This window comes from Barbus barbus (assembly GCF_936440315.1).
Source record: "Barbus barbus genome assembly, chromosome: 38".
NCBI lineage: Eukaryota > Metazoa > Chordata > Actinopteri > Cypriniformes > Cyprinidae > Barbus > Barbus barbus.
This window is the reverse complement of record NC_136716.1, coordinates 10832547-10848544: the sequence shown is the minus strand read 5'-3', so window position 1 is coordinate 10848544 and position 15998 is coordinate 10832547. Positions and strand designations below refer to the sequence as shown.

The 15998-nt window shown below is 37.1% G+C and overlaps 1 protein-coding gene across 2 annotated transcripts; it reads left to right on the top strand.

Moving 5' to 3' along the window:
• The first annotated feature begins 52 nt into the window (after positions 1-52).
• Positions 53-14430, top strand: LOC306857717 (phosphatidylinositol 3,4,5-trisphosphate 3-phosphatase and dual-specificity protein phosphatase PTEN). 2 transcript variants are annotated; one of them, XM_079397827.1, is made up of 10 exons: positions 53-753; positions 3895-3979; positions 6318-6362; positions 6612-6655; positions 6771-7009; positions 8026-8167; positions 9512-9580; positions 9939-10105; positions 11083-11304; positions 11409-14430. In XM_079397827.1, the coding sequence occupies exons 1-10, from the start codon at positions 675-677 to the stop codon at positions 11583-11585; spliced, it is 1269 nt and encodes a 422-aa protein (XP_079253953.1). In that variant the 5' UTR covers positions 53-674; the 3' UTR covers positions 11586-14430. The 2 variants fall into 2 exon arrangements, with proteins under 2 accessions (XP_079253953.1, XP_079253954.1); XM_079397828.1 differs by lacking the exon at positions 9512-9580.
• Positions 14431-15998: the final 1568 nt, after the last annotated feature.

Sequence of the window (15998 nt, the reverse complement as noted above, 5' to 3'; positions counted from 1 at the left end):
CATTCGTGGAACTATTTGGCACGGCGTATGAATATGTTGGCCGAACGTCACCTTTTTTCAATGGGAAGCCATGATGGAAGTTTGAGAGTTTAACAGAGGAGAAGGGAAGGAAAAGGACCCGACGTGATACCGCTCCTACGCGACATTTAAATATCGACTTTTTAATTTCTTGGTGGAGGCTGTCACCTTTCATTTCATGTGTTGGAACCTGGGCATCGCGGATTGTTGCAAGGTTCGATGGCTTTTATTTTTTTAAGGATGGGTAGACGAGCTAGCGCGCTAGCCGTTGAAGCTAGCGGCTAGACGGAGCGCGAGCGGGGCTTTGACAACCGTTCTTGAAGTGGAAGCTCACGGAGAGAACCCTCTCTCCGCCTTTCCGTTCAATCACGGCGGCTACGGTGCGAACAGAGACTTGTCGTGCACTAGAAATTCTACAGTTTGAGACGTGGGACGTCGCTTATCTTTTCACCCGGGGCTCGTCTGAGCTGAGGAGGGCATTTTGGAAGCCGGGCCTGTGGTGGTTTGGAGCGAGGCCCTTGATGAGAGATCCACAGCAGACTCCTTTCTAGCTAGCAGGGGGACTGCGAAACGAGCAGAGCGTTACGTTGACAGATCGTCCGAAGGCAACAATACTCTCACTCACACTAAAAATCTTAAAGACTCCTGTCACAGCCATGGCTGCGATCATAAAGGAATTTGTCAGTCGGAACAAATATAGATACCAGGAAGATGGATTCGACTTGGACTTGACCTGTATCCTCTTTGATCAATCAGATGTCCCTGTTCTGTCTATTGTGTAGAAACCAGTGTCTGCTGTGAAGGTAATGGCTTGCATCTTGTTCTAAATCGAGAAATCTCTAACGCTTGATCGTAGATAGCGTTTGTTTATTTTTAAATATATTTTTTTAATTTTATTTTTTGCACAAACTATTGGCACTGGCACCTAGTCGGCGACTGGAGTTTGACATGATCTAGATTTATACATTTCTGTATCTGGATCAAATCGATGCCAGCGCCGTTTAGATTCATGTCAATTCTCGATTTAACCAAATTAACGAGCAGACAGAAAATCAACAGACTGCACGCGCACTCATTTAATCTGTACAGTTGTTCTGGGCTAGTTGCATGTGCAAACTACAATATTAGCAACGCCAGTTAGGTTGTAAAATGTCATTTTCCCTTCTTATGTAATAATCTGATCTATCGATTGTCTGCTAACGTAATCTGTAATCCAGCACACAAAACGCGTTCATTTTAAGTAAAGGCTTCTCGCACGAAAACTGCAGTTTGGGCTTTTAAAACAAAAGATGCGTCGCGTAGAGGACTCGATGGCTTATATAATGCGATGGGTTGGATTAGATGAAATGCACAAGCAGTGTCACACAAAGAGCCATTGCATCAGCTGCTCGCAGAAAATAGATCTCGCGTCAATTTGGTGTAGTTTTGATTGAGCAAAAATGAGTCAGTTCACACGCTTGCGTACAAAAGGAAATGCTTTAGTATGCGAAGTATGCCTTTTTCGTAATCGCAGGAAGAGATCCGTGCAGTCCTGTTAAATAAGACACTGTTGAGCTGCATTTTAGAGACGTCACTGGTGCCTGCTCACTGTTATGTGCCATATGTCAATGTCATTTGCGTTTTGTAAAGGCACAGGTATTGTATGAATGTACGTAGTTGTTTTTGTGATGACTTTGATCAGGTGCATTACATCTTTACAGATGCAAAGCATAAGTGGTTTGATTGCTCGTTTTATTTCAGCATGATTCAGTGATATTGAACATTAACACCAAACCTGACGTTTAGCTGTAGTCATGTTAACCTCGCTGTCCCATTCGTTGTCCTGTAGTATTCAAAAATGCAGGTGTAGCAAACACTAAGAAACAGAACTGGAAGGACAGTTAGAGGGCAGGATCCAATCATTGAAGAGGTGCAATTATTTCTCTGTATAGCGCTATAACAATGGCAGTAGGAATCTGGTAGGTCTTGGTGCATGTTTTGTCAAGAAATTTGAAATGTTAAGTGTATTTACACTAAACAAGGATGCTGTTTTGCTTTAGAGCTAGTGTATTACATGAGTAGCCTGTGAATGAATTGATTGCATGGACGTTGATTAGCCCCTGCCTGCTTAGATGGTGTGTGGTGCATTCCATCGTGCTATGCACTCATTGCATTTACAACACAGTGTGTTGAGGAGGAATGTAGAACTCCTTGTTCTTACAGAAGTTTTGAAAGGATAAATAAGGAGAATATTAATTCTTTCAGCCCCTTTTATGTTACTGAGGCAACACCGTCTATGGCAATGTATGATCATTCCTCATGAAATATTTTTTACTAAATTTAAGATTTAATTTTTTTCTTTAACTTCTGTTAAGTTAGCCAAGATTAGACTAAAATTTGCCTAAAGCATTTCTGGATAGAGAAACTGGCCTTACTGTATCTGCACAGCTATTGCTCTTGATCTACACAGTGATCAACAAATAAGGTGTTTTTTTTTTTTTTAGGATTTAGATTTTATTTGATTTATTTATTTCCAGTACATTTGCAGTTTTCATTATATGGTTTGTTGATCATTTTATGTCCGCAAGACAATAAACAAAACAAACACACAAAAAAACACCAATGTGCGAATTGATGTCAGTGCATTGTATTTATAGCTCGTTGTTTATGCATGGCATTTATCTTAAGAGAGATGGTCATATTCACCATGACCAAAGAGGTCATGGTGATTTAAATTAAGATAATATTGTGCGCATATCTTAGAAAGCTAGATACGTGATATGCATTTTTCAGCAAATTTTGTAATTGGCAATTAATATAGGGAGCTTTTTAAAAGAGAGCAATGCATTTTTTGTCATTGATTAAATATCCACCTTGAATTTGACCAGATCACTATGATCTGTGTTTACTAAATTCAGGTGAATTTGTCATCTCTTAGCTTTCTTAACTTTTTACTGTTTTATGACTTTCTTTTTAGACATCATTTAAAAATAATTTAAACTGATTATGATTGTCATGAAAACAGATGAGCTCATATGCATACAGCTGTCAAAAAAAGTTTTTTCTTCTTTGCTGAAATGTCAAGTTTGCTGTTTTAGGAGTGAGAACCACATGCTACATCATCCGAGAACACAAGACGTGGTTTACCGTCATCTAGTCCGGACTTTTCTTTTTCTTTTTTGAGATTGTAATTAAGGGTCTGTTTAACTCGTTTGTATACAGATTGAAGTGATCATGTGAGATTTAATATTTTGTTGTTTTTCCAGAGTTAAATTGTTGAAGTAGATTTAAACAATTGTAAGTCTCGTTTTGATTAATATTGATAGAATTGCTTTGCCACCAGTTCATCTGCTATATCAGGGTCTGATTAGATCATCTTTGATAATAAAGGTCTGAAAGTGTATGTCAGGCTGAAGAAGTGATGCACTCGTTGTGGAAAGGTGAAGAAGGAAAGTGATTCCAGGCTGGGCTGAGGCACAGTGTGATTTATTTAGTGCCCCTGTGTGGCCCTCTGGGTTAGAGGTCTATGCATTGGTCTCTTACAGCGAGAGCCATCTGTTCTATATTACCCAGAATGCTGTTATCGGAGCTCTCATTGCACAACTAAAAAGTGAAGCGCTACTTTAGTGGAAATGCGTAAGTTCTCAACTGAAACCGGGGCTTGGTGTTTGTTAGTTTTCCTGCTCCTTGTGGCTTCATTTAGCTGCTCTGTATTCTAACGTTGTCTGTGTTTTGGATATGCTTAACTGGTTGATATAATTGTCTAAGACACGTGGCCAGTGGACTTTATAAATGGGTTCATATTTAATCAGATGATTGTATTTTTTATTTTTTTTTTCTCCTGTCCATACCAGTTTTCCTAGAAAGAGTCTAGATTTCCTTAACTCTGCTATCTAGATATTTATCCTAACATTATAGCAATGGGCTTTCCTGCTGAAAGACTTGAGGGTGTCTACAGAAACAACATAGATGATGTAGTCCGGTAAGTATTTGCTTTCTATATTCTTTGTAAATTTTGTCAGTATAATATTTGTGTCTGTAAGTCTCTCATAACATTTGCAACCCATGTTGTAGCAAAACAAGAAAAACTACTTTGATAGTTAAAGCCATAGGCCTGTCACACAGCGTATCCAGAACCTCTGAAATGACCTGATGTACTGCTTTATCAGTTTACAGTGTGGTAGTCACCTTCAGTAACTAGTGTTAGACTGTGTCATTCAATATGCAATTCCATAGTCATACGAATAAATGCATTTGTGATTTTTAATCGCTTGACTGTAAATCTTAGCCTTGATTGTGCAGAAAATATTAAAACATTTAAGTTCCACCAACAATTCAGTGCATTAGACATTTTTCTAGTCATCCATAGTTCCTTAGTGACGTTGGTTCTCATAGTGATGTGGAAGTTTACACCAAGCTCTGCAGTTCTGCACTCCAGTAAAGTCCAGTTATGTCATGTTAATTTACATAGCACTTTATACAATAAATTTGCTTTAACCCAAGCAGCATTGTAGAAATTAACATAAAATTGTCAGTCAGAGTGTCTCTTTCAGTTAGAATGAGGACTACTGCTTTAAATTACTTTTTAAATTAAAGCTTAATCTAGCAATAGACTGCTGTGATTGTTACCACTATAAGGTGTTTTAAGAGAGATTATATTCTGAATAAAAGAGTTTACAAAAGTCAGAATGTTGAATCAGGGACCTTTTTCATAGTTAATTAAATGGTGATTGAGAATGACTTTGTCATCTCATTTTGTTTGCCAAATATTTATTTGTATTGTAAAAAAAAAAAAAATGTACTAATAAATGTAATTGTATAATTGTCTGACATCTGACGGCTGCATGCACAGATTAGTCATTTGCATAAAACATGCCAAAACCATCTCTCTACTATAGCTCTCCACACAACCTTTTTTTCAGCCTTTTGTCATTCTAGAAAGACACATGCTAAATCCAAATGAAGATATTTTAATTAAACCTAAGAGATTGTCGTCCTGCCATTCAACCAAAACTTTGACACTTCAAAAAGTTCATAATGTTGTAAAAAATCTATATGAATCAAGCGGTTTAAAAACATTTCTGAAGAGACGGGATCACTTTGTTTTAATTTTGTAATAAAAATTTTAATTTAGATTTTTATTCGTATATGAATATTGATTGTTGGATGGATGAAGCACATCATATATGGTAAATGGAAGAAGAAATGAGGTTAGTTCTCGCATGTCAGGCAAGCACATTTGAGCTTTTGCAAGAATCAGGTTGGTTCTCACACATCGAGCAGTTACCGTTGAGCTTCCGTTTACCATGTTCAATATGGAGTGTCTATTTGCACTGTGCAAATAGCCCACGTTGTTGGCAGAGGCTATTTACACTAACTTTGCCCACCAACGTGTGATTGGGCTTGTCAACACTACAAAAAACGACTGTCAAACTTCAGCTCCAGTAATGTAAATGGTAATGTGCGTAGCCGCGTACCGTAGTCTTTTTTTACGAAAACCGCCTTTTTTTCCCTCCCTTTTCAAATCTCATATCACATCAGAAAGGCATTTATTTTCAATAAAAATTAAGGAAATATTCAAAGTTGAAAATAAAGTATCGGTTAGGGTAGGTGTAGGGAGGGCTTTAATGGCCCAGTAAGGTGACGATCATTTACACTCAGTACATTATTGCATACTGTTTTACAATGTACTACAATGCTGAGGTGCATATAATTGCCACTATTTGCATTAAGTAGTATAAATAGCAGAAAATTTTAACATAGTGTAAATAGAATCTATAGCTATTTGCACTGTAAATAGCATATCGTTAAACAAATACTGCTATTTTCACTTATTGTAAATAGAATTCATTGTTGTTTGCACTTAGTGTAAAAATCATCCATCGCTAAGAAAATATACTATTTTCAATTAGTGTAAATGCCATCTAATTGCTATTTACACTTAGGCTAAATAGTATCTGTTGATATTTGCACTGGGAAAATAGCCTCTATCGCTATTTACACTTAGTGCAAATAACCACTGCCTATTCAATATGTTTTATGTATGTGCGTTGATCTGTGTTTCTATGTGAATGTAAGCTTGGATTGAACTTATCAATTATGGTGCATACCGTTATAATGTATTTATGAACCTTGTGAAGCATCAAAAATTTGGAGTGATTTTCAATGGAGTGACAGAAATCTCTTCAGTGGTTTCCACAAATCTTTGTGTTTTAAAACTGAACAAAAATTTTAGGATTTTAATTTTTGTGTGAACTCTTCCTTTAACCAAAACTAACCGTGATTTGTCTGGGAAAGTAATTGTTGTCCTCTTTCTGCAGATTCCTGGATTCAAAGCATAAAAATCATTACAAGATATATAATCTGTAAGTGTGTTTCAAACAACTTCAGTTCTATAAAATGCTTTTACTGCCAGAACATTTCCTCCAGTTTGCTGTTAAAAGTAGAAAAGCTGCAATCGGGTTGAATTGAACATTAAAGAAAAACAAGCTTTTTGATCTTTGTGAGGGCATTGTCAGTGCACATAGGTCTGTTATTTAGCTGTGAATGTTCTGTTGGTTTTGGCATTGATGCAAAGTTCTTAGTACTGTACTTATCAGTTTCTTTGTGTTTAGATGTGCGGAAAGACATTATGATACTGCCAAATTTAACTGCAGAGGTATGATACTTGGATTTCATAAATCTGCCATTTACAGATGGTTTTGTAAGTGTGATGTCAGTTTTTGTTTGGTAATGATGAAGGTCTTGATGAACTTCTTATTTTTCTCTTGCAGTTGCACAGTATCCGTTTGAGGATCACAATCCTCCTCAGCTAGAACTCATTAAACCTTTCTGTGAAGATCTGGATAAGTGGCTCAGTGAAAATGACAATCATGTGGCTGCCATTCACTGCAAAGCTGGAAAGGGACGCACGGGTGTCATGATATGTGCATACTTGTTACACCGAGGCAAATTCAAAAAAGCACAAGAGGCTCTGGACTTCTATGGTGAAGTTAGAACCAGAGACAAGAAGGTGATTTATATATTTTTTCTTTTTCTTTCAAGTTGTGAATTTTAAGTTTTTGTATAGAGATGTCAATCACAAGGTTCAATTTTAAAAGTCCATACTGATGTAGGGAGGTATATTACAATGATGATCGTAATATTATAGTCAAATGTGTTTCGAACCTGTCAAGTCCTGGTAGATAACCCCCCCGAGTATTCTTCTGTGGAGTGCACAGGTGCCCATCCACTTTTTATAGGACTTTGTTCCAGAAGTATTTTTCTCAAAAAAAAAAAAAAGTCTTTGCTAAAGAGTTGTATGCCATGAATCAAACCAACCAGCTATGAGGTGAATCACACCCTTACAAACATAGATTTGAAGCAAAAAAGTATTTGAATATCGAACAAAAAGGCAAAGGTACAAGACTGTGTACTTTGAGGGAAAGATCTGCAATCCTTTTAAGCATTGTAAATGACCTAATGAAATTAAACTTGGAGAAATATTAAATTATTGATTTTAAAGATGATTGGTTGATTTATAGAAACAATGTTTTACATTTATTGCAAAATTTGTATAAAAAATTTATATATTTGTATACAAAAATATTTAATCAGTTTGAGAGCTTAGGGAGACTGACTATTACGTCTTTCGCAGTGCTTTGTGTGGGTGGGTGCTATGTAGCCCTTGGGCATGGTTTGCTTGTTTCGATTCTCTGATTGGTTGAGATTTCTTGGCAGTATCATGGGTCATGTAGTTTGTTTAAACCAGGAATTATGTTAAAGGATTGCTAAAAAATTAATTTAGAATAATGTGGGCTGATTGTATCAACAAAAGCATATAACCTAAATTAATAACCTTGTAGATGACTTTTAAAGGTTTGTAAGTAATAGTTAAAAATCAATTCCCCTTTGGAGTAAAGGGGTGGGATTTTTACTTTTGGAACCCTACTGCTGCACCCTTTTACAGAAGTATGATGCAAATGTGTTGTGTTGTTGAGGCAAAGGAGGAGACGTTTGCATTAACACTGCAGGTTTGCCGTTTCACAGGGAGTGACTATTCCCAGTCAGAGGCGATATGTGTACTACTATAGCTACCTTCTGAAGAATAAGCTGGAGTACAAACCAGTGGCCTTGCTGTTTCACAAGATGGTGTTTGAGACGGTGCCTATGTTCAGTGGGGGGACCTGCAGTAAGTGAGCTCCTTTCTTTCTTTTTCTTTTTTCTTCTTTCTGACACTTGTTTATACTTTGTATTGTCGTCCGTTTCGGGCTATTCAATCTCATGTGCTCAGGTGAGACATATTGGTGTTCACACCTGGTATTACTTGTATCTTGCATGTGTATTCTGTGACAAGTATGGACTTTTCCAACTTGTGATTAGGAATTATTTTCTTTTTAAGTTACGTGTAACCGGCAATGTTAAAAACTACATTTTAAGTTGGTGCGTCGTGGATAGGTGAGTTGAAGGCCCTTGAAAGCATTAGTATTTACCATACAAATGCAACGTGGGCACATGCATATCTAACTGGTGGCAGTTTCACATAGGATGTGCCAGTCACAAAGGTCTGGGTCTGTTTCAGTAAGATGCACATAGTAAATCACACCCAAGTTGAACTGTCTATTCTATTACCCAGCTCTAAACCTCTAAATGTGGACAATTGGGCAATAAGGTATTACTAACATTAACATCATGAATTTCTGTAGCTGTTCAGTGAAAGATTTTATACGTGTATTTTAGCGACAGACATTAATACCAGGTGTACACAGGGTCTCTGTAACTGAAAATCAAGTTTCTCACCCCCCCTCCCCACTTCTTCATCGTAACTGTGCTGAGAGGCTGCTTTCACACACAGTGTTCATGGCTGCTCGCAGCTTTCCTTTTTGCTTCAACTGCTGTAAATTCTTCCCTACAAATTCAAACTCCTGCCTTTTTCTATGCACCTAGATGTTTAACCTTTATCCAGATCGACCTAATGTACTTCCAGGCGTATTATATGTGCTTTAGCCACTTAGTCTTGATGTCTTCAAAGAAAAGTGGCAGGAATGTGTAAAGATTTTCCATGCCTGTTCTTTACCTGGAGTGCGAGTTTGTCGCTGTAGCATCCATGTCTCTCTGTCTCTGACTGTACATCCTCCGGGCCCTATTCTGAACACACTCTTGGTGACACTGACCAAGCCTGCTCTACGTGGTCCACAGCTTCTGGACTGGATCATTCATAATGCTTTAGACAACCTGCTGTGTGAAATCGGAACTTTATCCTCCATTATATTTTATTTTTGTACTTGTATGTTTGTATTTTTTTTTAAGAGTGTACCTCATCGCCGAAGGGCTTCCCACTGGTGTTGCACTTATGGTTTCCTCCATAGAGTCTTTGATGGCCATTAATATTTTAGTTCAGCCCGGTCTAGCTCTGTGTGTTGCATGAGTGTGTGTTGTGTTTTAGCTCTGTTTAAACGTTTCTCCCCGTCATAGTGCCCGCTCTTGCTCTGGCCAGGCCACTGGACAGTCTTTAATCTCCTTCTTTTTCTCCAAGGGGATTCTGCTGTAAAAAGCAAGAGTGACCAGATTCCGCATGGGTTCAGAAAAACCAATTGGCATTGGGGTAACATCAGCTTTTTCTAAAATGTTTCTCATTTTCAGTTCTGTTAGCCTAGACAGTGTTGCTCTGTAAAATGTGTTTGCCATGTACTTGTAAGCCCCTAGCACCACTTTTGGGTGGACGTATGTAATGCCTCATCTGAGGGAGATGGGAAGCGTGGTCCAGGGTCAGCTGTTCTCAGAATAGGGCCCTTAGTGTGCCACTGTTATTTTGTCTCTTCTGTATCAATATTTCTGCTGTTTCTATCCTGTTGTTTTCCTCTATGCTTTTCTTCTGTTTTATGTTAACAGATATGCATAAGCTCACATTTTGTTTGGCGCACAAGGCTGGTAGAGCAAATACACATTGTTTTATTTTGCAGATCCTCAGTTTGTGGTGTACCAGCTTAAGGTGAAAATTCATACGTCTAATCCAGCGCACACAAGGCGAGAAGAGAAGTACATGTACTTTGATTTTCCACAGCCGCTGCCTGTGTGTGGAGACATCAAGGTGGAGTTCTTTCACAAGCAGAACAAGATGATGAAAAAGGTACGTGTCAGTTCCCAGATGGCCCATAGTGCTCTTACAGATCAGTATTGCTTTACTTTATTGCTGTATAGTAGTAAATGTAATGTTGTAGTGTTGTAATGTTAGTTAAGAGTGAGGATAAGGTTAATGTTTACTTCAGTATTTCATGCAGTTTTTTTAGGGATGGAATTTTGTGGTAAGAGTTAGCTGTATGTCCTAAATCTTATCACAGTATGAATAATTTATATCATAGTATCAGTATACATCACAATATAATGCTAATTATGCTTGAAATTCAACCTAAATGTTTTAGTATATGGAATATAATAGCATATATTATGATTTGGAAAGAAAATATAAATTCTTTTGATTATTTAATGATAAATGTGCTCTAAATGCTACAAATGGAGGGAAATGAAAATGAATAAATACAAACAAGGTACTTAATCGCAATTTATTACAGTAACTTTTTTTTTTTTTTTACTTGATTGAAGCAAAAGATAAGATTATTCATAACAAATGAGCAAGTCTGGCATCAGCACCAAAATGGCTTCTACCAGGGTTGGGCGGTATGAAAAAAATCACAGTAATGATATATCATTATGTGGTTATTTTTTCTAGACATTGAGTTTAATGTATTATATATTACATAACCATATAGTAATTTCTTTTTCTTTTTTTTTCAATTATATATCGACTTAAATACTTTAATGAAAGGGATGGGTGTAAACCACAGGCTGTATCTGAGATGAATAATTATGTCTTGAAGTCTCATGTCAGAACAGATACTACAAGGCAAATCTCAGCTTATATCATTGTAAACTCAACTCTAAACTGCTCAGTGTGGATTTATAAGGCTATTATAAACATTAACATTATGAATTTCTTCTAAAGCCGCTTTGATACTTCAAGTAATGTGTATTGTGAAAGCGATATACAAATAAAAACGAGTTGTAAATGAAGCCTTATTTTATAATATGATTTGTTTTGTTAACCAGGATAAGATGTTCCACTTCTGGGTGAACACCTTCTTCATCCCTGGACCAGAGGAGAGCTCGGAGAAGGTTGAAAACGGAGGTTTAGTGAAGGAAATGGATGGGATCCAAACCACGGAACGAGGAGAGAATGACAAGGATGATCTAATCCTGACTTTAACCAAGAACAACTTGGATAAAGCCAATAAGGATAAAGCCAACAGATACTTCTCTCCAAACTTCAAGGTGTGTTAAGCTCTTTTGCTCATCGCCTTCCAATTGCTGAAAAGTTTTAATGTTCCAAGCTACAAATGTTTAAATGGCTAAAATGTGCTTTTCTTCCCCATTAGGTGAAGCTGTACTTCACAAAACCAGTGGAGGAACCATCCAACTCAGAGGCCAGCACTTCTACATCTGTAACACCGGATGTTAGCGATAATGAACCGGACCATTACCGGTATTCGGACACAACAGACTCGGACCCTGAAAATGAACAGTATGATGAAGAACAGATTACTAAAGTTTGAAATATTTTTATGGGAAGAAAAAAGAAACCATAAGTAATATTGTATAAAGGAGAAAACTTGAATATGAACTGAAAGCAAGTACTTTTTTCCACCCCTTTATTTTTTTTTTCTTTCTTTCCTTTTTCCCCCAAGCAGAATTAGGACACATGTCACACAAATGCCACCAGTTGTAGGGACAAAAATGCTGACCAATTTTTTTTTGTTCATTCACCCTGCTCCATGAAGTATCAACACTGATGTTCTGTGGAAAACAGCGTCAGTAGCTATTATGTAAATACATGTTCATGCCGTAACGCGAGAAAGGAAACCCAGTCAGGATGGGAGATTGTTTATGGGAGAAATTCAGTGCTCCATCAACCTGTTGAAACCAAGGCCAGTGCTTTAATCAACATTCATGCCCCCTTGTCTGTCCTTTAGTCTGTCCTACCTACTGTGAAACGCTTCTCATGCTGCTGGAAGGCCACCACGTGTCAGTCGGGCTCTGCTGTGCAGTGGAAACTGCGTCTCTTGCCATTTTTAGTCTGCTTTCATCATTATTACTACTACTAGAATGGAGGTGGTAATGATTCTACTAAACTACATGACACCTTGGCAGAAAACACAACGTATAGCTCCACCATGTATTATTATTATTATTATTATTTCTTTTTTTTAATGCAAATATACATACAACACAACAGGAAAACCAGTGTTGCAATAATGTCGATCGAAGGTGTGCATGTTATTGGAATCAGTTTCCATGTTGAATAAATAGTATACAATGTTTTTGTAAAAAGTTTCTAAAGTCATTTACAATTTGATTTTATTTGGGGAGAAGAAATTGCCATCGTTCTTCTGCAGATGAGATATTAATCTATAAACAGACATTCAGTGACACTTCATTGATATAATTTACAAGTTTCCCTTTCAAAATTGGCTCTCGTTTAAATCAGCTCTCACAGAATGCTTTTGTTTTCTGTTTCACTTCTTAAAGGGTCACGCTTTGAGCTCAAGGTAGTGTCAGTCCTAAAATTTCTCTTCAGTATGTTGTGGGATACAGATCAATCTTGCTTGAGGGCTCTGTGGCCACGGTTCACTACAGTGATCTCTGGTCAGAATGGGTTTGATGGTGCACAGCATCTCGTGTAATGCATGTCAACATGGAGAAGCCCTTTTCTTGTTTTCTAAGTTTTGATTAGATTTCAACACCGTTTACATTGTTTTACTTTCTTCCTGGCTGTGTCAGACATCAGATTTTTGGCTCCCTATGCCTTCTCGTGCATGATCTAATGAAATCTGGATCATTTATCCAGCAATGGTGCTTGCTAAAGTAAACTCTCAATGTATAGTACAGTCATTTTGAAGCAAAGAACCTCATGGTGCAAGCATTCAAATGCACTGCGGTGCGTTGTTAGTTTCTAACAATTTGATGTCCCTCACTAGCTAGTTCGTTTTTTTTTTTTTTCCCTTATTCTTAAACAGGCCTCGTTCCCTTTGGAATGAGCATAGTGCAGCTACAGATTTTACACAGTCTTGTGCTTGCTTCAGAAATATTAAAGCCCTATATATGAGAATATTTAAATGTATAATTTTCTTTTAAGCATGCCAAATCTTTTTTAACATCTGGCTGATGTGGCCAGACCAAAAAAAAACAAACTTTCTCAGTCTCTTGGGCAAGAATCTTCACTAAGGGTAAGCTGCCTTTCTCGTACTGTTAACGTTCAGGCTTCACTCTTCTCACCAGCCCACTGCACACCGTACATCTTGCCTTCGTTTAGAGAAAGAATACTTTTCCCTGACATGAGGAGGAGACTGGGCCTTCCTTTATGAGATTGTACACTAACCAATCCAGGAATAAAAGCAAGCCTATCAAGGATTCTCATTTTGTTTACATTTTATCACATCACTGAAAACCTGCCAAAATTAAGCTTAATCATTTTTGTGTTATGTTTTCATTGTGCTCAGAGGAGGAGGCAGGGCCCACGGGAGGTATTCTTTGCCTTACTTGAAGTTGACAATGCTTGCTCTTCTACTGCTTTGATACCTACCATTCTGCCCAAGCACTGACTTATTTAAAGCTACTATAATAGAGCAACATATTGTACTAGACATTTGCACTGTTACAGGTCTTTGCAGGGTTTCAGTCAGCGGTCCACAGTATTTTTTTTGTGTTTTTTGTCATTTTTGTTTTCTGGAAATGCTTTACAGCAATCAAAAGTAGTAGAATAGAGGTGAAATGAAAGCCGTTAATATTGTCTCTGTGCATCCCAATAGAATCAAATGTGTTTTTATTGACTGAATTTCTTTTTTTTTTTTAAGAAAGCATAAAATACAAAAAAAAAAGAATAAAGCGACTATTTATGAAAGTATTCGTTCACATTCTGGCAATGACCCTCTGCAGGTATTTCCCATAGTCCCTCTACATGTACGCTGATGTGTTTTAAATGTTTAGCGGTTTAATGTGTGACTCTACTGAAGAGTATCACATGATGAACTTGAATTTAAAGGGATAGTTCACCTAAATACACTCACCCTAGTGTCTTTCCAAACCTGTATGGACAAAAAAGATATTTTGAAGAATGTTTCAGATGTTTTTGTCCACACAATGAAAGTCAGTTGGGTTCCACACTTAATTTTATTATATGGATAAATACAGGTTTGGAACAACACACTGTAAAAATGGAGTATATTTGACAAGAAAATACTCTTTCAGTCTTTATACTTAATTTCAAATTTAATTACGTGCCATTTCTTTGTAGTTATTTGATATTTACTAGCAATTTCACCACCAGATTTTTTTAGCGCATGAGGGGGGAGTAAATGATGAATGTTCATTTTTAGGTGAACTATCCTTTTAAGCCTCAGATTGTCTCTGCAATGAGACCCATCCCATGACAATTTAGCCACAGTACCTTTATACGTAGACCCTCAGACATCTTGTACGTGGCACGGGTGTGGAGCTCACAGGCAGCATGAAAAATTAATTTTCAGCTTTAATGAAAAACAAAACGTCTTCAAAGGTGCCAGTGTATATGTTTCACGTCACTCTTTCTTAGCTGATTTGTGCAATATGTTGTTATGATGCCTGTGGTTGCCACAAAGTGCCTCTCGTTTACAGTTAAAGAAAAAGTACTCGCTTTAAAAACTGTCGTAGGATATCGTGTCATGCAAGCGGACGGTTGGTTGGATGGATAGATGGGGTGGTACTGTGCACTAAATCGTCCAGCTAGACTTGCAGCAGGGGGCCCTTTGGACTTCGGCCATGATCCATTAGAAATCATTCTTCTCCCCAGAGGGTTTTTATGTTCATGTAATGTAAACGCAGTATATTTTCAGTCTCTTAAGAAAACAGCCTTACTCCGTTTCAGCCTGTTCAGATACTATTGTGCTGTGCAACAGTTGCTCTGTGTAATGCCTATGCACTGAGAATAAACAAACCAACCATGTATGAAATATTGTACAGGTAATCATGTTGCTCATACAAATCACGTTTGTTTGTAATTGTATGTGTAAACTGCCCTTTATCTTAGTGTTATAAACTCCACATAAATCCAATAAAGTCTCATTCTTGTCAGTTTGTTGTTTTTGACCGCATTCAATATTTGTCGATCTGAATTCGTTGTTGCGTGGCATTGGAGTTTTTTTTCTTCTAGCATTTGTTGATTACCACAAAAATGTATTTTGACTCCCTCATTCTCAAGGTTATGAGAAGCAAAAAACAAGGTTATGCAGAACTTAGTGTTTTCTTTAAATTCTTCTTTTAAAATTATTTTACGTTTTAAAACTTAATTGCATTTCATAAGTTTAGTGATTCTTTCACACTAAAATAATGTTATCACATTGCATAAACGGTGTTTATTTTTACACTTACAAGTTGGCCCCATTCATTTCCATTGTAACCTAGATTTGTTTTTCATTTGCAAAAACTCCAACAATAACTTTAAATTTTTTTTTTTCATTGTGTTTTTGCAAATAAACTTTTTTTTTTAAAGAAAAGAGTTTAATTGTGGTCAAGAAATGTTTAACAATAGCTGTCAATTCAGTATTGAACTTGGAATTTTACATATATCTCTATTAGGTTTAAAAAGAGATCCAAGTTAAAACCTCAAACCACACTTTGTGTCTGGAGCCTGACTGGAGATCTGTTAATGTTAATGACCTCTGATTTACCCTTCTACCCTGTTATCTATAAATAAAGGCCTCACTGCCGGGCCTACAGGAGCCGCAGAGACGCTGCTTACATAAACTGTGAGCATGAATCTCACTAATTTCCAAGAGAAATTGGTTTAATGTACAGACTGATGAGCTTGTCGTCTTCACCACTGATCTTTGATAGCGCCGTCTCTCCTGTTTGCAATAAATGTGGCATGACAAACCCTTTTAAGAAGAAATTATTCGAATTTAGCATGTTATTATTCAAGGTTTTTTCAGTTC